The following is a 26,939-nucleotide window of genomic DNA, read 5'->3' on the forward strand; positions in this document are numbered from 1 at the left end:
CAGAGATGGGACCCACATAAAATACGGAAGCAAACATAAAAAAGGTGATGATATAATTTGCACCCGCTGTAACATGCCTCGTACCCCTTATAACTTGATTTCACATCAAAAAAACTTTATAAGAGAAGGGAATCTTCATATAGGAGGTGTGAATTTACCATCTCCCTTTAAAAATTTCAATGTGAAATTGATATCGCTTGTTTTTTTGTACTTTTGAGTTCGGCACGTTATCAAAAGAGCTGGGCCCCATAAAAGTACAGAAGGATTTCGCCCCACTCTAGGGTAATGCACCCCCCTGTTAACGTGATTTGACGTCAGAAAGCATTAAATTCTGCCCACAATTCACTTAAAAGGGGGCGTATTATCCTGTAATGGGGCGAAAAATAATCTCCCAATTAAAAGAAAGGCTATTTGCTTTTTGTATTTTGAGTTCGGCTCGTTACCAAAAGAGGAGCGCGCCACAAAAGTAATAATTTGAATCTCTGTTAAAAGTATGAATGTTAAAAGGGAATTGCTAGCGTCCATCACAAAAGGCATTTCTCAGTTCGTAGCTTTTGTCTCTATTCACGAGGTGGCTGGTCTGACATGCGACAGACCAGCCGAGAAATGCCTTTTGCGATGGACCCTAGCAAATCCCATGATTGAGAAGGTTAATGATTGCTTTTTTGTATCTGAGTGCGGAACGTCTCAAAGGAGGTGGATCCACAGAAAATGATCGCATTTTGTATTTTCAGTTTGGGTTCGTTATCAAAAAAGGAGGGCCCATGGAAAAGTATGGAAGGGAATTTAAAAGGTTGAATGTTAAAAAGGGAGATTTTATACCGTGTAAGCCCTTCTAGTCCCTTTATTTTCCCAAAAGTACCATGCGGACCATATCATAGGATGATCCAAAGCGTCCATGTGGATGGGCCATACCGTAAATAGGTTGGGCCCGAAAATTCATCTCCATAGGATGATCCTAGCCCTCTGATCTATAGATGATCCAAAGCAACAATGTGGATGGGCCATACCGTAAATAGGTTGTGCCCAAAAAAATCATTGCCATAGGATGATCCTAGCCCTCCGATCTATATATCGTGGAAACCTCTATTGATCGGAGGGCTAGGATCATCCTATAGAAATGATTTTTTTGAGTTCGGCTCGTTATCAAAACATATGGTAGCCCAAATATAAGTAGGCCTATTTTTGGCAGTGAAACCCTAGCTACCTTTGTTTCTTTTTCCCCAGTCGCCTTTAACCATTTTTTCCGGCTGATTTACCTTTTTCCGGCAATAGCAAAACCTCATTAATTTCTTCGATCATTTGGTTGGGATTTTCATAACTGACCTTGTACCCAATTCTGGATCGGAGTGAGAGAAATATAGAGAAACAAAGAAAGGGATTCCAGATATCTTCTCAAGTTATTTCGCAGAATCCGAGCATCGATTTCTTTGAGCAATTAATTCCGGCAACATCATCTTCAGCAATCGTACAATTTCCAATGATAATTCTCTTCACCGATTCTTCCTTTGTTGTCAACACACTCCAAATGGCTTAAATTTAAAGAGAAGAGGAATTCATTGGCAACTTCAGGTAATCTTTTTCTTTCTCCTCTTTTCTTCATCAATTTTCTCTAAATTTACTTCATCTTAGGCATATTGCATGGATACGATTTATTTTCTTATAGTTCACTGCCTCAATTTTCAATGAAACTTGTTATAATCATCAAATTGGATTTCATGGTATCATTCATTTTCTTTGGTAGAATAGGACCAATTTGTTTTGCTAATTGAACTTTTTGTGATTCAATAGTAGTTCCTGATTGGTTCCTTCACAAAAATTTTGGGCCTACTTTAATAGTGTTCAGGATCGAAGTACTATGGTTTTCCCTTTTGATACTCAGTTTGTTCCACGATATGAGAATGTTGGATAGTTTAAGGGTTTAATGCTTTTAAATTAGGAGTAAGTGGAATTTGGGGCACTGTCTTTTATGACGGATATGGTGTTCTGGATCATTACAGTACACATCTCTAATCAATTTATGTTATGTGCCTCAGAATTCATTTTGCACACCCTCAATCCCTGTTCCACAATGAATATTAGATTTTAAACTTTCTTCACATTCGATAAGTTACGAATTTTTGGGCCAATGCATCCCATCGAGTTCTTTGGGAATCTTTGTTGACTAGGAGCATGTGTTCGCCTCCTTTAGTCCCCACGACACCAATGATAGACTTGTGCATATTTTCTTTACTTCGGGTCATTGATATTTCCACTATCATGTTTAGACTATAGTATCAAATTAGCTTAATGTCTTATTGATATTGATAACTGCAATCATGTTTTGTGAATTTTCACAAGCTCAGCTTGTCGAAACCATGTTCATTTTGGGTTGTATTGAATCCATATGACTGTTGTAATGAGAAGACAAGGTGAATTTGGGTCACTAGGAAAATGTGGCAGTACCAATCCTTCTAGCATGAAAGATATTTTCCCACTTCTATTTCTTATGAAAACTGGTATTGGCATGCCCATGTTTGATGTTTGTATGGCCACATCAGATCACTTCTTTGGTGTGTATGGGCATTTCTTTTATAGAATAGCAATTGCATTCTGCAGTCCAAACAAAAGGCAACGTGAGTCATGAAATGCTAAAACAGAGTTATGCTGATATCATTTCTTCATAAGAAATCGCATGAATCAACCCTGTTGTGTCATTTCTTTTTCACCAGGCATAATCTAAACCTCCATAGTTTTTTATGTCCAATAACAAATAATAGCTTTTATGCATATCAAATGACTCGAGTGATCACTAATGCTTTATAGTCAAATATTTTACAAATGAGTCTAGATAAGAGTCATAGTTTCCCCATTCAGGACCTTCTTGGAATTCATCTTTGAATTACCTCTGCAGGGAAGTTGCTAGACAAATTTCATGTGCTATTGGGCGACTTTCGTCCCCAATACAATCTTGTCAATATCTCCATGTCAGGGCCTTATGTAGTTTCAGTGAAATCGTTGTCTTTCTATCCCAAGGTAGCTCGGGGTGGGATTTGATTGTTACTTCGTCACTTTGGTTCCATTTCAAAAATTATTTTTTAATGTCTTTGAATGCGCATATATGTGACCTAAGAGGTATAATTTGGATCCCATTCTACTATTACTTCGACCTGGAAAATTGCCGCGAGTTTACTGACTCAAACAAACCTTGAGCTTGGTTCCATTCTACTATTACTTCGACCTGGAAAATTGCCGCGAGTTTACTGACTCAAACAAACCTTGAGCTTGGTTTCTTCTAAGGTTGCATTCTTATCATGATCTTCATGTCGAAGTATGTTTGTTGAACAAAATAGAGATAGGGCCCAAATTCGTTTGTTTAGTTTTGTTGAGAGCATCAGTTTTGGTCTGAGGGGAGGGTCTGGGCAATGAAATAGTCATTTAGAGCCCCTGTTGGAGACAAGCTATGTCTCAGTAGAAGAGTCGTATCCTTTGGAGACAGGCTTTGTCTCGTTAGTGAGTCTCACAAGTTGTACCCCCTATCTAGTTGAAGACCAACTTGGTCTGGTAGTTTCCCTAACCATATGTATCATTGCAGAGGCCATGATGAGGCTACTCGGAGCCCACCCTTTTTTTCCTTTTCTCCTTCGTCCCCCTCTAGAGTTATACTTTGATATTCGGATCTTCGCTTCTTTGGGATGTTTGGTGTTTGGAGTTTCCATCAATGTTTGGAGTTTTCTTCGATTCTTTGGAATGTTGATCAACTCTCAGAAAGGTTGGCCTATATATATTAGAAAATCTTCCCTCGAGTTTCGAGCTATGACGGAATGCTTCTTGAGCCAACCCATTCCCTTCCTGCCTCAGAGTTTTCGCAGGTTGAGGGGTCTCTTCCTCTTTAGGGAGAGTTAGGAGTCTGTCCTACCGTCATAAGAGTTAGGAGTTTGTCCTACCCTCGGTGACTTAGGAGTCCGTCCTGCAGTTGTAGAGCGTTGGGAGTCTGTCCTACCGTCATATAGAGTTAGGAGTCGGTCCTGCCTTTCATAGAGTTTAGGATTCTGTCCTACCTCTATAGTGTCATAGGAGTCTGTCCTAGCTTTATAGAGTTTAGGAGTCTGTCCTACCCTCATAGAGTTTAGGAGTCTATCCTACCCTCATAGTGTTTAGGAGTCTGTCCTACTCTTTATAGAGTTAGGAGTCTGTCCAACCCTTATAGAGTTTAGGAGTCTGTCCAACCTTTATAGAGTTTAGGATTCCGTCCTTCTATCTTTCAGAGTCAGTCTTTGCATGTTCCTAGGCTTCGTAGTTTAGAAAAGGTCCGAACTACGGATGGCTTGATCCCTAGCTGAGGGGTACGTAGGCAGCTCAGGCTTGCAGTTGGCATCCTGAGTTCAGTCACAACTTCAAAAACTTTCATAGCTTCAAAACCTTTCAAACCTTCCAAAAATACAAAAATTCTTCAAAATAACCTTGCAAATCATTTTCAAAAGATCTTCCCATAGAGTTAGGAGTCTGTCCTAGACGTTTGGGGTGTCATAGAGTTAGGAGTGTGTCCTGATTGTGTTGATTTGCCGTGTCTGGTCGTGTGAGTCTCTAGAGTTAGGAGGCCTCAAGTCGTGGTCGGTTAGACACTTAGTCGAGCCGATGGCTAGACTAGAATGCGCTTAGATAGCCCATGGTTTTTCTTATGACACACAGCCTAGTCACACATAGGGTGTAGGGCCCACCTGCATTAGTTAGAGCATATAGGGAGTGTTTGAGAAATTAAATAACCGCAAGTGCACGGATCGTGTAAATACGGGTCGAACTCAAGGAAGAGAAATCTAGTTGTCAATCCTATTCTTTTACCGATTAGAATACTAGCTATGATATAATGTTGCCTGGAATTGACTCAGGATTTCCGTGGACTTAGACCTCGGAGCCAACACTATATATAAGCGTATATTCTATTCAATCTAAGAATCAAATTTAACTAAGATCTTTTTGATTTAAAATCCTAATTTAGGCAAAGTGTACCAAATTTTAATGGTCTCTATTAACTACTTATCTAATTTAATTAGAAAACTAAATTCTAAGGGCTTAAGTAAATTGGAAAATTGCAAAAGTAATTTGGAATAGTATAAAAACCTTAATTCAATATAAAAGATTACTTAGGGTTAGAATCCACCATGGGTTTGGAATTATATTATTAATCAAACCAATTTCTGTATTGGATAGTGTATTTGATAAATTTAGTCTATGGGGAATAAGATCTATTGATGTCATTGCCCATGAGTGTTTTATCAAATATACTACTCAATTTAAAGATATTATATAAGAAATTATATTTATTTATCGGCAATCACTTATACGATTGGGGAAAGCCAGTGGCATACGTGATTGGGATCCAACAAATACAAATCCTTACATAAGTTGTTATATAAGCCACTGGTTTTAATTAATCATCTTTCTCCTTCCCCATGGCTTCATCTAAACCCCAAGTAGATGGATTTAGTTATTCATGGAGAAGGGGAAAGAAACAAAGAAAATAGAGAGAATAGAGAAGAGAATTGCCATTAAGAACTTGAAAAAAAAATCAAACACAAAGTACTCTCTTTAATATTAAACTTCAAAACAAAAGTACATCGAATGATAACTTGGAATTGAACTTGAAAATAAAGAACAAAAGTAAAGTAAACTTAGTCTTTTTCTCCTCCGAACAATGGTTGAATCCTTGATCGCCTTCCTTCAAACCTTGGTGTCGCCTTGGATTAGGATCTCGGACGGTTGGATCGTTCCTTGATTGAGAGAAAGAAAAGAAAAAGAGCTTGAAAAGAGAGCAAGAAAAAATAAGAGATAGTAGAACATGGGAGAGCAAGAGAACTTGAGAAACAAGAGGGCATAGGGAGAGGAATGAGACGAAAAAATTCAAGAGAGAGCCTTGGATCGGTTGTGTTGTTCTTTTTAAAGAGTAAAGAAATTCTAAACACATGACTTGCTTGCCTTGGAAAGGAGAGTTGCCAATTTTATTTTTACCCCACCTAGAGAGAGAGAGTGTGACCCATGAAATTTGGAAGGTTCCAAATGTTACTGCCGATTGCTCTTGCAAAAGAAACTTCAATGTACTTTTTAGCCCTGCTATAAATGTCCATATTAATGTCTTCTTGCAGCAATAGAAACGTACCAATTTTTCCCATCTTGACTTTTCACAATCAGCCAAAAAGAATAAAATAGTAATTCACTCTTGTTACAGCAATATCCTTGAGAATGGCATTGAACCAGAATTTCGTTCTTCAATTTGGCCTAGTTTGAGAAAATTTCCAATCATAGTGGCTCCACAGATCATCCAAATCATCCATTTAAAAACCTATTGTATAAGTAAAGCATGGACATACGATCTCGTAATATTGCCTACTCCACACTTGCTTTTCGTAAAAGCCATGTTTCCAATTCAATAAAGTGAACCGAGACTTGCTTTTTATAATGGTATGTGGACAAACTTTCCACTTATAAGAAATATGCCCACATTGCTATATTCCAATAAAACCAGTGAAGTGTCTCCTTATTTTGGTAATTGCCATTCCTAAATTCCTACTTGCATACGTCACAAAATAATTGGGCTCACTATAGAATATTGGTTAGATCTGCAAATTCTATACATGGTGGGTTTCTAACTTTCATGGCCGAATTATGCAAATAGTATAAGAGGGCCCACAATACTTGAGGCGCATATTATGGCATCCCAAATTCGTTTTCATATAATGATCCAGATCATTCATTTTGTTAGCTACTCATGGGCCCCACTTTAAAAATAAGAGAGAGAGAGGGTGTGTGAGAGCTATGGATCATGGGCTAATCCAAACCGTTCACTTGATTGGGCCACATTGTAGATCAATTGCGCCCCCTAAATTCTCTTCATAGAACGATCCAAACCGTTCAAATGAGGGGTAATGACAAAGTAATTGTGGCCCACTAAAAAAAACCATTTTCGTGGGCTGATTAGAACCACCCAATTCATGTGCCACAATGCAAATTAGATTTATGTGAATCGATGCTATACGAGGATCTTAACCGTTGGTTGCATCCCACACTTGGATTCGGCTAAGAATTTTTCCAAACTTTAAATTTTCTTTGAAATTTCTTTTCCTTAGCTTCATTTTCTGTGAAATTCGAGAATATCCCTGAAACACCAAAAACACAGAAAATACCTTAGTAGTACCGCTTTAAATGATAAAATATGCATGTTTTCTATCACTACTATTCACACATAAATGTGTTCATCAGGGAGTCCTAAAAATTACCATTCACTTGAACTTAAGTAATAGCAAGAAGCTTTAAAAACTAATCGAGTCTAGTTGATCGAGTCTAGGATAGCGGTCCTAGAGGGTTAGGCATTGTAGTTTACGATAGATCGCTGAACTATGTTAACTCTGATTCTTCCCAATGGCGGGATACGTAGTGCAGCCAGGATAGATGGCCATTTTGGTCCGAGTCAAGTATCGCATTAGAGTCTAGGGTTTGTCGTGTGGAGTCGTGTGTGGAGTCGTGTTGTGTTGTGTGTTTTGCTACTGTTTTCTTACTTTCATGTACAGACCCTATACCTTTAGCTTTAGCATGCATGTGTTTGCCCATCAGAACTTAGACACCAATTAGGCATGACACTCATAACCTAGCTATTTTTACGTGCCATGTCTTTCATTTCTTTTGTTTGTGCTTCTTATTCATCTCCGAGATATGCATGATTAGCTAGACGTTACCTCGGGGATATTCGTTCCCATTTCGCATGATTTTCGACCAAAACTCTTCAAAGTTAATAATAAATGGCATAAGAGACCAGGTGCTTGCACTTGAGCGAATTGGGGGCGCCTAACCCCTTCCCCATTCGTCATCAGGCACGGACCTTTTGTATCTCTGGTTATCTATTGCGACAGAGCACAGCATGGGATCCAGGGCCTACTTCCTTGGATGGCGACTCTTTCTTTGTTTAAGGCATGCCTCGAATCCGTGCTAATCCCCGAATCGAGAGGTAGCTCACTTTACATCGCCACTCATGCTGTGAGGGGCACTCTTTTGAGAGTTCCTTGGTGGAGCTCTCCTTCACGTGGATGATCTAGAGACTTTCTGGAGGGCTCGTCCCCCCGCCTCTCTCGGATCGGGGGTCCACAGGCTGGCGACTCTGCTGGAGATTTTGTTGAAACATTGCCTAACTCTGTAAAAATGCCATTTAAATTAATTTTGAAGAAATTTGGGTCAAAACTAAGTTAAATGGGAACTTTATCGTTAGAAATCCAGGGGCACCAAGTAGGTGCGTAAATAAAACGAGGTATTCACACACTGCACATCATTCATTATCATATTCTTTATTTCTTTCATTGTTTTCATTATTGCCCCAGGGAATATATATGACGTGTACCAGAGGGGAAATTGTGACCTTGAGGGAACCGTTGTATCTATTTCCAAGCTATGCGCCGGAGCTGTAGCCGTAGACACTGGGTGTGCTGGTGTTCTACAGCAGCGATGAGTGGTGAACATACTCTGTATAATGCTGGGTGTGTTGGCGTTATACATCAAGGGTATGGTCATAAGCATAGTACCCTGCAGATATGCCTGGGCCATACTTTTATTTCATTATATTATGTATATTTATATTAGTTGCTCCCTTTAGAACCAAAATTAGGGAACCCTTGCTAGGACACTATATATATGTACTCATATAGGACGGACATGTGCGACAAGCATATGTGAGCCTAGGATAGAAGTCAGCCTACCCATGTAGTGTAGAAGGGTAAGTCACACCGTGATTACCCGCCGCGTTATCTAGTACACTCACATACACTTTTGAGTCGAGACCTTCTTGGCTCCGCTAGACCAGGTTAGGGCCGGTGCCTCTGGTTAGGGTATGTATGTATATATGTACGTGCTCTATTCTCAGATTAGGACCTGTCTCTTAGATTAGGTTTCTGTATCTATTTCAGTCATGCCATTCCTTTAGACCTGATCGATGACCATTACTCTTGCTTGGTCGTCACCTGGATCATGATCTACCCTGTGACCTTTTATCATATGATTATTCCAGTGTCTTGGGTTTATATTCGTGAGATTTCCTGATCTATTATCATTAGTTAGAGCTTGTTCATTCTTTCAGTTGTGGGTTTGGCTAATGGTTTTTTACCATAACCTTTTATGGCCATGGTCCAGTCCTTGATTCCTTATTGTCCATTTCGTTCAAACTCTGTGATCTTGATCGCTCTTTGTGCTAGCCTGTTAGACCAGGGCCTGTCTGTCAGTGGGGTTTTCTGGTCTAACTATCAGCTACATAGTTTAATTCTCCAGTCTTCAACCCGGTTTGTAATCTTCCTTGCTCGTTATCCTGATCATGGGCTCTGGTCTGTCTTCTGAGTGTACAGTTGTGTTGTCCCATTGTACATGTCTTACTTGCTGAGTCGATGTACAGCTTTGCCATCTTCTTGTACATACCCTATTTGTCGAGTCGGTCGTTCAAATCAGGACCCCTTTTGCAGTAGGTATTACAGGTCTGATTCATTCTATTTACATTCCTTCAATGCAGTCGATAGTATTTCTTTTACCGTTGTTGTGACTATATCTGTCATTTTGTCTTCAGATTGTACGAATCTCGTGTGTATAATCTGTTTTGTCGGTTGGTTAGATTAGAACCCCCATTTCTAATGAGGGATTCCTGATTTAATCAATCATATGTGCATTCTTTTAGAGGCACCTGATTAGTGGTCTATACTCGTCACTCTCATGGCCACGGTCTATTCATTGCCCTTTGATCGTGAGTTCATTCATGTTGGGTACATAGATACTTGCCATATATGTATATTACCCTTCGACTGTGTACCCATTCTTTTGATGTGTCATAGATTCAGGCTGTGTATATGTATTACTCATTAGGCTAGATTTCGCTTATTCACCTGCTTTGTCTTAGATATGGTTGATGTCTTGTCCGCTGTCTCTGTGACCATGGTCTATCATTATCGATCCTCTTGATCATACAGTTGTCGATGTTCATCGTCAGATTTGAGATCCAGTCTATGACCTACTTCTGTCATTTTGTGGCCGTGATCTACCGATCATCCTTGATCATTGATGAAAGAAATTCAATGTCACCAGTTGTATCCTTTCCATATGATTGGTCAAGTTTATCCCTAAAGGTTATTTTCACTCTCTTCTGATCTTATCCTATCTGTGATTAGGTTACATCATGTCGAACAAGGTGATGAGGGATTGGATAATTGAGTCAATTCGAGCTCTCTCGTGCAAGCGTACAGAGTGGAGTATGGCCGACAGATTCATCAGCACGTTTAATCATTTGAGCGCATCCGGTGTGAATTGGCAATTTCTTCAAGCAGCTGCAAGACTTTGGGATCCTATTCTTAATGTTTTTCAATTTGGTCCCTTTGAAATCTGTCCTATATTCGAGGATTGGTGCACCCTATTAGAACTCCCACCTGAGGGACTCTGGATCCAACCTTCGAGTGTAGCGTCTCCTCGTTCCCTTTTCTGTAAGCTTTTCGAGAATAAAACTGTTGATGCTATGCCCTATTTCAAAGACACGTACGTGCAATTCGATGACCTCATTGAGCGTTTTTCTAAAAACATTGACCCTACCGATTCCCGTTTTCAAAGTTGTCGACACAGTGCCTTAATCTTTGGTGTCCTTGCACGTCACGTTATCCGTGAAGACTCCAGTATTGCCCCTGTGACTTTACTGAGTGTAGTCGATCAAATTAGCGAAGGAAGGAATCCTGTCCCAATCATGTTAGCGGAAACCTTCTCTGGGCTGGATCTTATTGCTCGGCGAGAGGTAAAGGATAATTTTCATGGGTGTGTCAAACTGCTTTATTTGTGGCTTTGTGAAAAACTCACCATCCTTCGGCCACGGAGCTCCCTTCAGTACACCCTCAAGGATCACCTTTCGTGGCATCCAATGGCCAATAAACCCCAATCCATTGATGAGTGGCATAATTGGTTGTAGCACGTGGAGAAGGATCAATTTCACTTGGTGAGTCATTCATGCTTACACGTTATCACTAGCACCTACCCGCATCCATTTGTGTATCTTATGGGTTTGGAAAAGTCAACCTTTTATGCACCCACTCGTTTGCTTTACCAGATCATGGGAATTCCATGTCCTCCCGGATTTGTAACCCCTCCTCCTTGTGAAAAGCTTACTCCCGGTCTCATAAAGTCTATTGTAGCTGCTTGGGGAAACAAGGTTACAGATAAGAGATTTGCTCTATCATCTAAAGTCCAACGGAATGAGTTACCAGAAGAGCCTGCGGGAAAGAGAGCTCGGATCATGGAGCATTGAAGACCATTTTCATACAGTTGCATTTTAATTTCAAGTTTCATTATGCTCACTTGGTTTCATTTAGTTGTAATTAAAAGTGACATGTTTTATCAATCGTAACTGCTGTTTGATTTGTGATCAATGAAAATGTGTTCTTTTCTATTTCTCTCGTCTTGAATTTGTGTGAAGTATTCCATCTCAATTATCAAATATGCAATCTAACTTATTAACTTCCATTCAGGAATCTTAACTGAACACCATTGCTCCCAAGAAAGTCAATTCAAAATCGGCCTTGTCCCGTCAGTCTTCAGATTCCAGGCTGAGTAGACATTCTTCTTCCCCAGAATCCTTTACTTCTCCTGCGCCGCTTCTCTTGGTCTTCCAGAAATACTTTCACCAGTTCAACTTACATCTGAATCAATGGAAGAGACCGGAAACAACAGTCCTGATATGAATGAGATGATGAAGGCTATTCTTCTTCAGCTAAGTGCCATGAAGGATGATATAGCCCTCTTGAAAAATGACCGTCATTCTACCTCTAAAGAGCCTGCCCCTCAGCAGCCTCCAGTTATACCTTCCATCCCTCTTGTTTCTCCCAGGCCAGCTGTATTGCCTGAATTCAAAGACTTTGACGAGGACCAGTATGCAGAAGAGAACTGTCTTCCTAACCTGGGAAATCCTGATAAAGCAAAAGGACTAGCTGACCAAATTGAGAAGCTGACCCGGGATATGGAAACCATGAAGTGCCAAGGTCCCAAAAAGTTGGATATGTCTGAATTTATGATAGCTCCAGGGGTCGTACTTCCGCCCAAGTTCAAAATGCCAGACTTTGATAAATACGACGGAATGGGGTGCCCTCGTAGCCATCTCAAGTCGGTCCTTCCTCTGTTGCAGCAGCATGGTTTGTCCCCAGAACAGATTGCTCTGGTGTTCCCTAGAACCTTGACTGGGACAGCCAAGAAGTGGTTTCTGCATCTGAAGCCAGAAGAAATCAGGACCCTTGAAGGAGTAGCTAACAAGTTTGTCCAGTAATTCTCCATGGAAGAAGGGATTGACGTGACAAAAAAGGACCTAAAATTGCTGAAGCAAGAACCTAGTGAAACCTTTACTTCCTTCATTCGGCGATGGAGGAGAAAAGCAGCGCAAATGACCAACAAGTTGCATGATGAAGATCTTATCAAAATTGCTGTCAAGAATCTTTCCCCTTTTTACTTTCCTCATATGTCAATCCAGTACATCAATGACTTTGATCACCTGATCAAGACCGGGACGAGAATCGAAGATATATTGGCTAAGGGTGGCCTGAGAACTAAGACCTCCTCCTCAGATTCCAGAGAGGGAAAAAGGCCTATGGCGCCTCCGAAGGAAGTTAACAATCTGCATACTGTTCGTCCAATCAAGAAGGAAGGTCCTAAAGGAGGTCGTCCGGAGAGGAACGAGCCTAGACAATTCACTCCTTTACCATATTCCCTGTCTGTAGCTCTCAGAAAGCTTGTAAGCCCAATGGTTCCCACCTTGGCATTCCCATCTTATTTTGATGATTCCAATACACAAGTGATTTAAGATCACTAATGTGTTTGCTTGTCTAAGTTGTAGATCATAATTGTGCTAAGACAAGATTGCTTGGATTGAGGCGAAGAAGCTCTCATTGGACCACATTCGGAAGGCCAAAGACATCGGAGATCCAAGATATATGAAGACTTAAAGCATCGCAATTGAAGATCGAAGTCATGTTAGATTGTATAAGATCCAATCCTAGTTTAGGATTTTGAAAGGCATAAATTAAGTTAATCTCACACACCCTAAATGTTTAAGTGATTGTCTTTGTGGTGTTCTAACACCTTGGAACCCTCATAGCAATCCCGACTTTGTGTAGAGTTGGAAGCCCAAAAACAGAATTGAAAATCTGCTGCATATAGGCTTCTCGGAACTCCGAGAGAATTCTCAGAACTCCGAGCTCGGAACTCTGAGAAATCCTCGGAGCTCCGATATTTGGTCCAGTAGCTTTTTTCCAACTTCTGTTTGTATTTCCGGAACTCCGAGAGAAATTCTCGGAACTCCGAGGAATTTCTCGGAACTCCGAGAATTCTCTCGAAACTCCGAGACCACTATAACGGGAAGAAAAATGTGACCGTTGGGAACTTTGCCAGATTTATGACAATGCCCCTCAAACGGTCATATTGGGTTTTCCTATATATATATGGGTATTCTAAACTTCCCAATTATCAATCCTAACACTCAAAAACTCTATTTGAACATCCAAAGAGTGATTAAAGCTTATTTATGCCTCTCATCCTCTTAAATTAGGATTTGGATCATTAGGCTCAAATTGTACATCTTCTACAAAGTTTGTAAACCCTTGTGAGGGATTGTTTTAGTTCTTTCTTTCTTTTTCAAGATTGTATTCGGGCGAGTGTTTGGAGAAGCAGAGCCCACTCTCCGTGGTGAAGATCGCCACCAAGGTTAAAGGCGATTGGAATTGTAATCGGCATTGATCTTCGCCGAAGTTAAGAAGATCAAATAGTGAAGCCATCAACGGGTTTGGTTGGTGGAGTGGAGTAGGCCTCGCGTTTTGAGGACCGAACCACTTTAAATCTCGGGTGCACTCTCTCCTATCTTTTTGCTCTATATTTGCAATTGCACTTAGGATTTAACTTGTGTGCTTATAATTTCATTCTTGATCTCTTAATCTTCAAAATTGGGTTAGAAGTTTTCAAAAGGTTAAAACTTGTTAGGAACCTAATTTTACCTCCTCATAAGTTGCCGTACTGGGGACCACCCTTGAATTTTCAAAGCTGTTGAGGGATAAAAAGATCACTCTGCTAGAACCCCAAGAAGTTCCAAATCCTCTCCCAAAATATTGGAGAAAAGATCAGTACTGCGAATATCACTAGAGTGTTGGGCATTTGACTGACAGATGTTTGGCACTAAAGCATAAGATCCAGAATAAGATTGAGGCAAAAGAAATCACGGTGGAAGCTCTTCCTAATGTCACCAGGAATCCATTGCCAACGCATGCTATGCCTACTCCAAATGTCTATGCTATTCTTACTGAAGAAGTTGTCTTGAATCATTCCCGTATATGTGCTGTTATTTCTGAAAAGCCATACATCTTGAGGTGGGAATCCGATGATGAGGAAGTTGAATGCGAAAAGCCTTATGTCTTGTCCTCTAAGCAAGAAGTTGGGGAATCCTCTGAATGTCCTTATGTCCTCAGATACGAGGAGGAAGAAGAGAAAAACCAAGTCCCATATGTCCTTAAGCTTGAAGATGAGGACTTACTACTGTTGAACGATCCCTGTGATGAGGTTCGCCATGTTACCCGTGGTGGACGTGTCTTTAAGCCTCCCAAGCTGAGAGCAGAGAATCCTGCTGAGATTGCCAGGGTAGTTGAAAACCAGAATCAGAGGTTGAGTGCTGAAGAAGATGAAGACATTTTGTTGAAGCAGCTTAGGAAGACTCAAGCTAATGTTTCTATCTGGGGTCTGTTGATGTCATCTCCTAAGCATCGTCAGGTTATACTTCACGAATTGAATGCAGCACAGGTGTCTGTTAATATAACCCCTGATGAGCTAGTGGGACTGGTATCTATGGCCAGAGTGGCTAAGACCGTGTCTTTTTCTGATGAAGATCTGACTCCAGAAGGTAAGAATCATACAAAATCTCTCCAAATTACCGTCTTGTGCAATAAGAAGAAAGTACCGGAGGTTTTGGTTGACAACGGGTCAGCTCTGAATGTGTGTCCTTTGAGCACTGCTACTGCCTTGGGGTTTGGGCCAGATGACTTTATTCCGTCAGAGCAAGGGATACTGGCTTACGATGGACCCAGAAGGGATGCCATCGGGACTTTGGTCACCGAAATTGAGATTGGAGGTGAAATGTTTGACGTAGAATTCCAAGTTCTCGATATCAAGACCTCATTTTTTCTCCTTCTCGGCCGACCTTGGCTTCATAGGGTCGGAGTTGTTCCTTCCACTGTCCATCAGAAACTCAAGTTCATCAAGAATAACAGAATTATCACAGTTAGAGGGGATCCAGAACCAAAGGTTGGACAGATATCTCAAGAGCAGATCGGTTCAAGCACCAGAGATGTCAGTCTGACTGGGTTTTCGCTCGAAGTTTCGACCATTACTATGGAAGAAGCTATGAACGAAGAAATTCTGTTTCTGTCCAGCGCAAATACACAGGTAGCCCGAATAATGCGCCGATATGGGTATATTCCTGGAACTGGTCTAGGGAGAAATCTGCAAGGTTTAACTGAGTGGTCGGAGCTGAAGGTCGCAAATAATCTGTTTGGGTTAGGATATGAATCCACCAGAAAAGAGATCAGCGAAAGGAAGCAGTACATGCTGAAGTGAGCAGAGTTGCGTCATCAGGGCCTTAGAGTTGCCTATGGGACCGTTCAGTCTGATGATGAATGGTAAGTACAAGAAAGAAGGAGCTGATTGCCCGTTCTATGGTTTCCCCGAGCCGTGGTTTGATGAGTCTGGGAAAGAGCTACCAGGCTTTGAAATTGTCTTCACTGATGAATTGCCAGATGAGTACTTCTATGGGCAGATTACAGCAGTTGAAAAGTAGGAATCCGATTGGGCTGAGAACTTAGAGCCGCAGCTTCTAGACTCCCTCTTCGAGGTTAAGGCACCGGTCATTGCCATGATCGGAGAAGATGCGCGCATCCTGAACCCTAAGGGCCAAATTACCCCAGCTGAGGTACCCCTTGATAACTGGACCTCTCAGGTCATTCCTCAAATAGTTCTTTAGTATGGTCATGTTCCTCCAAAAGAGTCTAAAGTTTCTAAGTATGTGTCTGTTTCTGAGTCGAATATAAAGTCTGTTATTTCTAATAATTCTTTGGATGCAGGTACCTTAGGAAGCTTATACATTCCTGGTGTAGATGGCGAGTGTGGACCCCGATCCCGAGGACGGCTAGGCGAGGGACACGAGATCCCGCGCGCCGATCCTCTAAGATCTCCACAAATGTGAAGGAGAGCTCTACCAAGGAACTCTCGAAATGGTGCCACTCACAGCATGGGTGGCGATATAAGTGAGATACCTCTCGATTCGGGGGATTAGCCCAGATTCGAGGCGTACCTTAAACAAAGAAGAGTCGCCATCCAAGGAAAATGGGCCAAGGATCCCATACTATGCTCTGTTGCAACGGATAACCAGAGATATAAAATAGGGTTCGTGCCTGATGACGAATGGGGAAGGGATTAGGCGCCCCCAATTCGCCCAAGTGCTAGCACCTGGTCTCTTATGCCATTTTTAATTAATTTTGAAGAGTTTTGGGTTAAAATCATGTGAAATGGGAACGAGCATCCCCGAGAAAACGTCTATCTAAGCATGCATGACCCGGGGATGGGCGAAAGAAAATAAACATCCAAATCCTAACTCACCGCATCTAATCCTAGCCCATCACATCTATGAAAGCAGTAACATCCACACGCACATCTACAGCTAAGCAGATAATCAAGATAAGATGAATAAATGCTACAACTAAGCGGGTGAGAGGACGGATAAGCATAGCAGTAAACTACCAAAGCAATAGAATAAACACACTATCATGCGAACCTATGTAAGAGATAATGCTAAGAAAATAATAATCAATCTCATGCTAGAAAAGTAAGCAAGCTAACAGTAGCACATAAGTCAAAGATAAACACACAATGAGCTAAAAGGTATAGGGAAATAAATGAATCGGAGAATCAACGGTGCATGAGGACCAAGAATGCCAGGGAAAAGAAAAGGGAATGTACGATAGGCTCAGGGGAGCGATTCTAAAGAATCAAGCTCAGCGATCCTGATCCGCTGAAGATCGGATAAGTCTTGCGATCGTCATGGCCTATCGTTGGACTCAGCGAGGACAATCCCTGTGAAGGGGCCACGCTACGTCATCGCCCGTCCCAAACCCCGATAAAATGCCGGAAAACCGATAACACCGGCAAACCACGATCCAAATCGAAAATGAAATGAAAAGAAGGCTCTGAGTGACCTGGCAATCACCATCCTTGCCGATTTTTTTTTTTTTTTTTTTTTTGTATTTTTGAGAAAAGCTTGAAAGATATTTTTGGATGCTTGAAATGATTTTTTGAAGGATTTAAATGGTTTTATTGAAAAGTTTGACTGGACCTGAGATGTGGATCCCAAGCTGCACTACGTACCCTGTTGAAAGGGATCAAGCCAACGTAGTTCGGACAGAATTCCTAACTACTCTGCACATGACTCAAGATTTTTGAGATTTTTGGTTTTTCAAATGTGTTTGATGTTTTTGACATTTTAAGTGTTTTTGGATTTTGAATTGTTTTTGAGATGTTTTTGGATTTTTAAGTGTTTTTGGAATGTTTTTGTTGTTTTTTGACACCAGAGAATAAAATCCTATCATCATAAGGGTAGGGAGACTTCTGGAATCCCACAAAGGTTGGACAACATCCTATGCTTTGCGGGGGAACGAACAGGAAAATAACTCGGCAAGGGTTGGATAGCATCCTATACCTTGCAGGAGCGGGTGAAGATCACGACTTGATGAGAGGATGGACAGAATTCTAACCCCTATGATGATAGGAAAAACCCCTGGACTGACTAAAGGACTGACTCCTGTGCTGATGACTGTTATAATTACTATTCATAATTACTATTTATAATTACTATTCAAAATACTATTCATAATTACTATTTATAAGTACTATTCAAAATTGCTATTCACAATAGGACCCGCTGTTGTGGGACCCACTGGTGTGGGACCCGCTGTGGGACCCGCTGATGTGGGACCCGCCGCTGTGGGACCCGCTTGTGGGACCCGCTGCAGGGACCCGCTGTTGTGGGACCTACTGATGTGGGACCCGCTGTGGGACCCGTCGCTGTGGGACCCGCTTGTGGGACCCGCTGCGGGACATGCTGATGTGGGACCCGCTGTGGGACCCGTTGATGTGGGACCCGCTGTGGGACCCGCGGATGTGGGACCCGCTGTGGGACCCGCTGATGTGGGACCCGTTGTGGGACCCGCGGATGTGGGACCCGCTGTGGGACCCGCTGATGTGGGACCCACTGATGTGGGACCCGCTGTAGGACCCACTGATGTGGGACCCGCTGTGGGACCTGTGTAGTGCAAAGAATGAATAATTATAAGATAAAAAAATGAACTTACGCCAGCTATAGGAGGAACAAGAGATCCAGGAAGGTGTTGACAGAGTCGGCGTGCTTGTGTGGGGCCCGCTGATGTGGGACCCGCTGAAGGTGGGGTGGAGGAGATGGGGATGCCGGTGGAGCTCCGGTGGTTGGTTGGGAGGATGCCGGAGAAGGTGGCCGGAATCCGGTTGGGTTGCCGGAGGAGAAGACCCTTCCTCTCTCTCTCTCCAGATCTCTGTCTCTCTCTCCCTCTCTCTGCAGATCTCCCTCTCTCTCTCCCTCTCTATCTCTCTACCTCTCTCTGCAGATCTCTCTCTCTCTCTACAGATCTCTCTCTCTCTCTCCCTTTCTCTGCAGATCTCTCTCTCTCTCTACAGATCTCTCTCTCTCTCCCTTTCTCTGCAGATCTCTCTCTCTCTCTACAGATCTCTCTCTCTCTCTCTCCCTTTCTCTGCAGATCTCTCTCTCTCCCCTCGGCAGATCTCTCTCTCCAGATCTCTCCCCCCCGTTTTCTCTCCAACAGACGTTAATTTGATGGTAAATAGATGAGGGGTGTGTTGATTTTGACACCCCCTTGCCTTAGTAAATGTACACCCCCACTTGATTTATACCCTAGTCACTTGCACAGCACCCTCCCTATAAATGATATATTCACTCTTTTTCCTTCACAGGACAGACCCACCGTGATATATTTCGACTATTTTTTTCTTAAAGGGGATTAGGTATGACTTTGACTTCTACCCCTTGAAATATTGGCCTTAAAAATAATAACCCAATAAAAAATGCATCCAACAACCCACATACCAACAACACTTTAATAATGCTCAACCCCATGGAACAGCTCAAGTGCACGATACCAAATAATATGTTCACACTTGCCTTCTCTGCATGGTAATTGGTATGACCACACCCATGATTTGATGGATCACCCACCTTTTACATTATGATATTTTTTTCACCCCTTTATATTACCCTGGACAAAACCTTAGTGCACTTATGACTACTCCGAATAAACAATTATGTATTTGACCACCTTCATTTGAAAACGAAACCTCCCTTCCCAAAAATAATAATAATCGGATGGTCCACTTTATAAGAAATTGGCACATCCCTGCTTTGATATTTGCACATCCCATTTGATTTAAGATCCCCAGATCTTGTCACCCCCCCCCAAACTTCTTAATATTTTGTGGGAAACCTTGACCATAGAATAATTCGGTGGGAAACTTTGACCATAGAATAATTCGGCGGTAAACTTCAATTGCATAGGAGTGGGCCCCACTAACCGCTTAAAAAAACACAATTATATTTAATGGGCACACCCTCACCTGGTAATTGCACACCCATAAACAAGGGGTTGATATTGACACACTCATTCTGCTCTTTTCTCATTTTCTCACGACGCAAATAAAATGGAAGTTGATATCCACACACCCATATTTGACAAAGGCACAAACTCTGCTTGTCCTTTCCTCAAATTTTTGTCCGAATTAATTATAATTTTGCAAAGGCGCTCTTGGGAATGGGAACAACTTCCCGGGAATTTCGCACCCAAGAATGGGCACAATGGGTAAGTAATCATTCGGGTTTTCTTCGTATTTGGTTCTTGAACTTTTCGGGATCGGTTTCAGACACTTCGGGAACTTGAGACTGACCTTGATTCTTAGGGATTTCGAATTTGGTTCCGAGACTCAGATTTCGGGATTTATTCAATTTTTGGGAAATTTGGGTCAGGTCAAAATGGGGTGTCTACAGATGCCCCTCTTTGGCAGAGGGCGCTTGTCGCACGAATGTCAAAGCCAAAAGGACAACACATTTTGACCTGCCCCGAAAACTTGGTTAAAGAAGGAAAACGTAAAGAAGATGATTTTGTAAAGATTGAATTCTTGAAGGGTCCGATGCCTCAAGGGTCTTACTCAGAGTGGATGCCTCAGGAGACTTTGGAAAGAATGCTTCAGGATGGCGGATGCCGTGCGAGAACGGGCTTAGATGCCGTAGGAGACGGGCTTAGATGCTTCAGGGGACTTTGGAAAGAATGCTTCAGGATGGCGGATGGCGAATGCCGTGCGAAAACGGGCTTAAATGATGTATGAGAACGGGCTTAGATGCCGTAGGAGACGGGCTTGGATGCCGTATGAGACGGGCTTGGGTGCCGTATGAGACGGGCTTAGGTGCCGTAGGAGACGGGCTTAGGTGCCGTAGGAGACGGGCTTAGATGCCGTAGGAGACGGGCTTGGGTGCCGTAGGAGACGGGCTTGGGTGCCGTAGGAGACGGGCTTAGATGCCATAGGAGACGGGCTTAGATGCTCTCATAGTAACAAACGGTGGAATTTAATTAGGCGGAACCCTCACGCACTAACCAAAAGGGAAAGCGTTGTTATGCGGACCCTCACGCAGTAACAAGCGATGGAAATTTGTTATGTGGAACCCTCACACAGTAACAAAAGATGGAATTTTAATTAGGCGGAACCCTCACGCACTAACCAAAAAGGAAAGCGTTGTTATGCGGACCCTCACGCAGTAACAAGCGATGGAAATTTGTTATGTGGAACCCTCACACAGTAACAAAAGATTGAATTTAATTAGGCGGAACCCTCACGCACTAATCAAAACGAAAGCGTTGTTATGCGGAACCCTCACGCAGTAACAAGCGACGAAAATTTGTTATGTGGAACCCTCACACAGTAACAAAAGATGGAATTTTAATTAGGCGGAACCCTCACGCACTAATCAAAAGGGAAAGCGTTGTTATGCGGAACCCTCACGCAGTAACAAGCAATGGGAATTTGTTATGTGGAACCCTCACACAGTAACAAAAAGGTGGAATTTAATTAGGCGGAACCCTCACGCACTAATCAAAATGGAAAGCGTTGTCATGCGGAACCCTCACGCAGTAACAAGCGATGGAAATTTGTTATGTGGAACCCTCACACAGTAACAAACGGTGAAATTTTAATTAGGCGGAACCCTCACGCACTAATCAAAAGGGAAAGCGTTGTTATGCGGAACCCTCACGCAGTAACAAGCGATGGAAATTTGATCGAGGAGTAACATTCTTATGAAAAGATTGATACTCTCCCGCTTTTGATTGATTGATTCGAATTGATTGACTTGGATTGATTTCTTTGAGATTGATTGATTGGGATTTATTGATTGGTTCAGATTCATCCCCTTGAGAATTGCTTGGTCTCTTGCCGAGAAAATGGGAGTGTGAGTTCCTTGCTGAGGGCCAGACTCTCATGGTTTGCTGGGATTTTGGATATTGACCCCTTTTTTGAAGAATTGGATGTTGTTGGGGATTGAATGCTTTGAGCGGTTGACAGCGGACTCTCTGGGAGGTAAGATGCTAGACTCCCCTTGGGGACTAGCTTTGCTGATGAGCTGGCTACAAAGTAGGCTTAGCTGGGGAATTTGAAGGCCTGGATCGAGATGTGCTTGAGCTTCTCTCATCTCAACTTGCTGGAGACATTGGTTTAGTCTGATTGTCCTTGCGGATTTGACAGCTTTTATGACTTGGCGTGATTTGCCAAGTCATAAAAGATGCCCCTAGTTATTCATACTTCCATTACTAGAGTCTTAATAAAGCAATACAAATGCAGGGAAACAAATATTTCATTTCATGAATATTGGATTTACAAAGCGCTGTGCGTAGAGGAAACATGAGAACCATAAGATCAATTTTGCCTGAAAGGTCTCTTTCAAATCTGTCATCTGACAAAATTTTCAATAGGCCCGACAGTGTGCTCTCTTCTGAATCTTGCTCTGATTTAATTTGTCTTCCGGAGACGAGACTTCTTGCTTTGGTGCCTGTCACCCCAGCTCTGGGAAAGGTACAGACCATACAAGACCTTAGAGATTTTGACTTGACACGCGACAGACTTCGACAAGTGGCAAGTAAAAGACATTGACAAACACAGGACTTGGATTTCGAGAAAGACTCAACTTGCTTCTTGACCTGACCAACATTTTAAATTGGTGAAGGTTAACCACTCTTAGAGTGACCTGAATACCATGTTTTAAAAGCGATTCATTCCCTGTTCGGTATTACCGTTATGGTCATTAGACCCCTCTGATTGCTTAGTCTTAAATGCCCCTAGTTTAGAGGAAGATCAAAGCAAGTGACGATGGCACTACTCAGACTTTGATGATGCCATTACTGGGTTTCAAGTCTTGTCTGCCGCAGTTGTTCAGCTTCTTTAGAAATCACTGCCATTGACCAAATTGCCTTTTCAGGTTTTCCATCTAGCGGACCGCTTGCCTTAATTTTTGCCTGAATTGCTCTTGCGAGTTTTCAATCCAGCAGGCTCACACCTTGATTTTTGCCTAAGCCGCCCTTTCGGGTTTTCAACTTAGCAGGTGAATGACCCTAACTTTTGCTTAGATCGCCCTTACGGGTTTTCAATCTAACGGGTCTTCAGACTCCATTTTATTTTTTTATTTTTTTATTTTTTTAGCCATAAACCTTTGCCTATTGCACCAAAAGGACTTTTTAGGTTGGTAGGGTTTGAAAAGATAAAGTTTGGATAAGTTTTCAAAGGTTTCGACCGAATCCGGACTAGCCAGACTGCCTACGTACCCCCAAAGGATGAGGATCAGGTCGCGCGTAGTTCAAGGCACAAATGCCCCTAGATTATGGGTTTTGAAAATAGAATGGTTTTGATGTTGTGTAAGCTCAAAAGGGGTTTTGCAAAGGATTCTTTTGATATGTTTTTTTTTTTTTTTTTTGGTTTGAAGCTCTGGTCGGCCAAGGAAGGCCTTCTGATGCGTTAAGCATAGTATTTCTTGAGTTGGTCAAGGTTTGTTGGCTCTATTAGCTTTTCTCCATTTTCATTGAGGAGTCTGACGGCTTTTCCAGGCAGGACTTCATCAACAATGTATGGACCTGACCATTTCGGCTTGAATTTACCCCTGGGATCATATACCGGTGCCCTAAAGGATTTCAGAACAAGATCTCCCTTCTTGAGGTCTCGGACTCGAACTTTCTTGTTGAAGGCTCTCTCGACGCGGCGTTGATACCCCTGAACATGGTACAATGCTTTCAGCCTCTTTTCGTCAATCATTTGTAACTCTTGATATCTAGCTTGAGCCCAATCAGATTCTGGCAACCCAGCTTCCATCATCACTCTCAGGGAGGGAGTACGCAATTCCACAGGCAAGACAGCTTCCATTCCGTACACCAGAGAATACGGAGTTGCACCTGTAGAGGATCTGATCGACGTCCTATAGGCCCACAAAGCATACGGGAGCTTGTTCGACCAATCTTTGTAAGTCTCGGTCATCTTGCTGATGATTACTTTGATGTTTTTATTAGCAGCTTCAACAGCTCCGTTTGTTTGAGGTCTATATGGCGAAGACTTATGATGCTTGATCTTAAACTCCTCGCACAGGCGCGCCACCTCCTTCTTGAAATGGGACCCATTGTCTGAAATTAGCTCATGTGGTACTCCATATCTGCAAATGATATTTGCTCTGATGAACTTCGCAACAGAAGCCGAGGTCAATGATGCATACGAAGCAGCTTCTATCCACTTTGTGAAGTAATCAATGGCAACCAAGATATACTCATGCCCACTAGAAGACTTCGGACTTATCTTCCCGATGATATCTATTCCCCACACTGAGAACGGCCACGGCGAAGTGAGAGAATGCAACTGAGAAGGCGGCACATGGATGAGATTGGCGTAGACCTGACATTTGTGACATTTTTTCACATAGGCGTAGCAATCTGCTTCCATTGTCGGCCAGTAATAACCAAGTCTGAGAATCTTCCTTGACAACATCTTTCCGTTCATATGCGGTCCACAGACTCCTTCGTGTGTTTGCTCTATGAGTTCAGCTGCTTGATCCTCATCTATACACAAAAGTTGGATTCCATCGAATGACCTCCTGTACAACTCTTCACCACATATGACAAAGTTAGCGGCCAATTTCTGAAGAGACCTTCGCTCTTTTCCAGAAGCTTCCGGTGGATGCCCCTTGCCTAAGATGAGGTTTTTGATATCTGTGTACCAAGGCCTGCCATCTGGACACCTTGCAGCTACTTCAATGGCGTTAACATGTGACGGGGCCCATTGAAGCCGTACTTCTAATGGTTGAACCTCCATTGTTGCAGAAATATCGAGCATTGAAGCCAGAGTAGCTAATGCATCCGCAAAATGATTCTTTGTTCTGGACAAATGAGTGAATGTGATATTTCCGAATTTTCTGACCAGAGACTCTAAGTACATATTATACGGGATCAACTTATCGTCTCTTGTTTTCCAGTTCCCGTTGGTTTGACAGATAATCAGAATTGAGTCCCCGAATACATCTAGGTCCTGAATGTGCAAAGCCATGGCTGCTTCTAGACCTGCAATACATGCCTCGTATTCTGCCATATTGTTTGTGCACTTGAACTGAAGTTTGATGGATATAGGGATATACTCTTTTCTTGGTGATACCAACACCGCCCCTACACCTTGGCCTCGATTGTTGACTGCTCCATCGAAGTACATCAACCACTTTGTGTCTGGAACTTCATCTTCCACAATCATTATCTCCTCATCTGGAAACTCTGCTTTCAAAAATTCATTATTTTCTGCTGGTGAATCGGCTAGCTGTGCAGCTATCACGCGCCCCTTAATTGACTTCTGTGTGACATAGGTGATATCGAACTCAGACAATAACAACAACCATCTGGCGGTTCTTCCGGTGAGGGCTGGCTTCTCAAACAAGTATTTCAATGGGTCCATCCGTGAGAGTAGAAGAACCCTATTCGATAACAAATAATGCCTCAGTTTCTGAGTAGCCCAAACCAGTGCTAGACAAGTCTTTTCGAGGATGGTGTACTTCTGCTCGTACTCCAACATTTTCTTGCTGATGTAGTAAATGGCTCTTTCTCGTTGTGACTCCGGGTCTTGCTGCGCTAACATACACCCCATCGCTGTGTCAGTAACGGACAAGTACAGCAACATCGGTTGTCCCGGTATGATTGGTGACAAAACTGGTGGTAAAGCCAAACACTGCTTGATTTTCTCGAAAGCTTCTTGACATTCTTCGTTCCATTTCTTCGAAGCATTCTTCTTTAAGAGCTTGAAAATCGGCTCACAAGTCGCTGTCAACTGTGCAATGAACCTTCTCAAATATTGAACCTTTCCTAAGAACCCACGGATCTGCTTCTCAGTCTTTGGAGGCGCCATTTCTTGGATAGCTTTGATTTTCTGTGGATCTACTTCAATCCCTCTCTGGCTGACCAAGAATCCCAGCAGTTTTCCTGACGTAACCCCAAATACACACTTATTCGGGTTGAGACGGAGCTTGAACTTTTGGATTCGCTGGAAGAACTTTCTCAATGCCCCTGCATGCTCTTCCCTGGTCTTCGCTTTAACGATCATGTCATCAACATATACTTCGACCTCTTTGTGTATCATGTCATGTAGTAAAGTGGTAGCAGCCCTCTGATATGTTGCTCCAGCATTTTTTAGTCCAAATGGCATAACTCTGTAACAATATGTCCCCCATTGAGTGATGAAGGCCGTCTTGATCATGTCCTCAGGAGCCATCTTGATCTGGTTGTATCCCGAGAATCCATCCATAAATGAAAGGAGAGCATGGCCTGCTGTGTTGTCCACCAAGATGTCGATGTGAGGCAAAGGGAAATCATCTTTCGGACTTGCTTTGTTCAGATCTCTGAAATCCACACACATTCTGACCTTTCCGTCCTTTTTGGGCACCGGTACTATGTTGGCTAGCCATTGAGGGTATTCAACAACTTCTATAAAGCCAACATCCAATTGTTTCTGCACTTCATCTTTGACTAGCAAGTCCCACTCTGATTTCATTTTTCGGAGTTTTTGCTTTTTCGGCCTGGCACCTGGGATTAGGGGAAGTCTATGTTGAACAATGTCTTCACTTAATCCCGGCATGTCATCATATGACCAAGCGAAAACTTCTTTGAATTCCTTTAATAGGGCAATTAATTCCGCGCGCTCTTCGGGAGTTAATGTTTTGCCAATTCGAATTTCCCGAATTAGGGTTTCATCACCAATATTGATGGTCTCGATTTCCTCTTCAAATGGTTCTGCTCGACGCTGCTCCTCCTGCCTAATCATGTGTTTGATTTCAGGGGGAGTTTCGTCGGCATCCTCATTAGAGGGGGAGTCTTGATTATTATTATTATTATCAATTTGATCAGCTAAAGAAGCAGAAATTAAAGTAGAAACAGGCGAATAACAAGAAGAGTCTTTTATTTCATTCAAAGAAATTGAAGTTACATCTGTTGACGTGCCTTCAATGGGCTCAGTACTGAAATCTTTAAAGATCTTTATAGACTCATCAGACTGGACTATCGTAGGAACAGACTCGACAAACTCAGTAGACTCAACAAAAGATGCAACGGACTCTGCATCGGACTGAACAACGGCATCAGAAGACTCCTCATCAACGGGCTCGATCACGACTGTACCTGCATCAAAAGAAACATCAGATAAAGCAAACTCTATTTTTGACTCGGAAATGGACACATAGCTAGAGACAACAGACTCTTTGATTGAAACAGGACTGTATTGGA

General features: G+C 42.3%; 1 protein-coding gene across 1 annotated transcript; it reads right to left on the reverse strand.

Annotated features, from left to right (window-relative positions):
• Positions 1-23,482: 23,482 nt before the first annotated feature.
• Positions 23,483-25,569, reverse strand: LOC143866971 (uncharacterized). The gene is made up of 4 exons (XM_077376054.1): positions 24,849-25,569; positions 24,199-24,761; positions 23,903-24,078; positions 23,483-23,552 (listed from the first exon to the last, which is right to left on the reverse strand). The coding sequence occupies exons 1-4, from the start codon at positions 25,567-25,569 to the stop codon at positions 23,483-23,485; spliced, it is 1,530 nt and encodes a 509-aa protein (XP_077232169.1).
• Between the last annotated feature and the right edge of the window lie 1,370 nt (positions 25,570-26,939).

Source organism: Tasmannia lanceolata, unplaced genomic scaffold (assembly GCF_043159265.1).
Source record: "Tasmannia lanceolata isolate RefF3 unplaced genomic scaffold, GAP_Taslan_0.1 ptg000003l, whole genome shotgun sequence".
NCBI classification, from domain to species: Eukaryota; Viridiplantae; Streptophyta; class Magnoliopsida; order Canellales; family Winteraceae; genus Tasmannia; species Tasmannia lanceolata.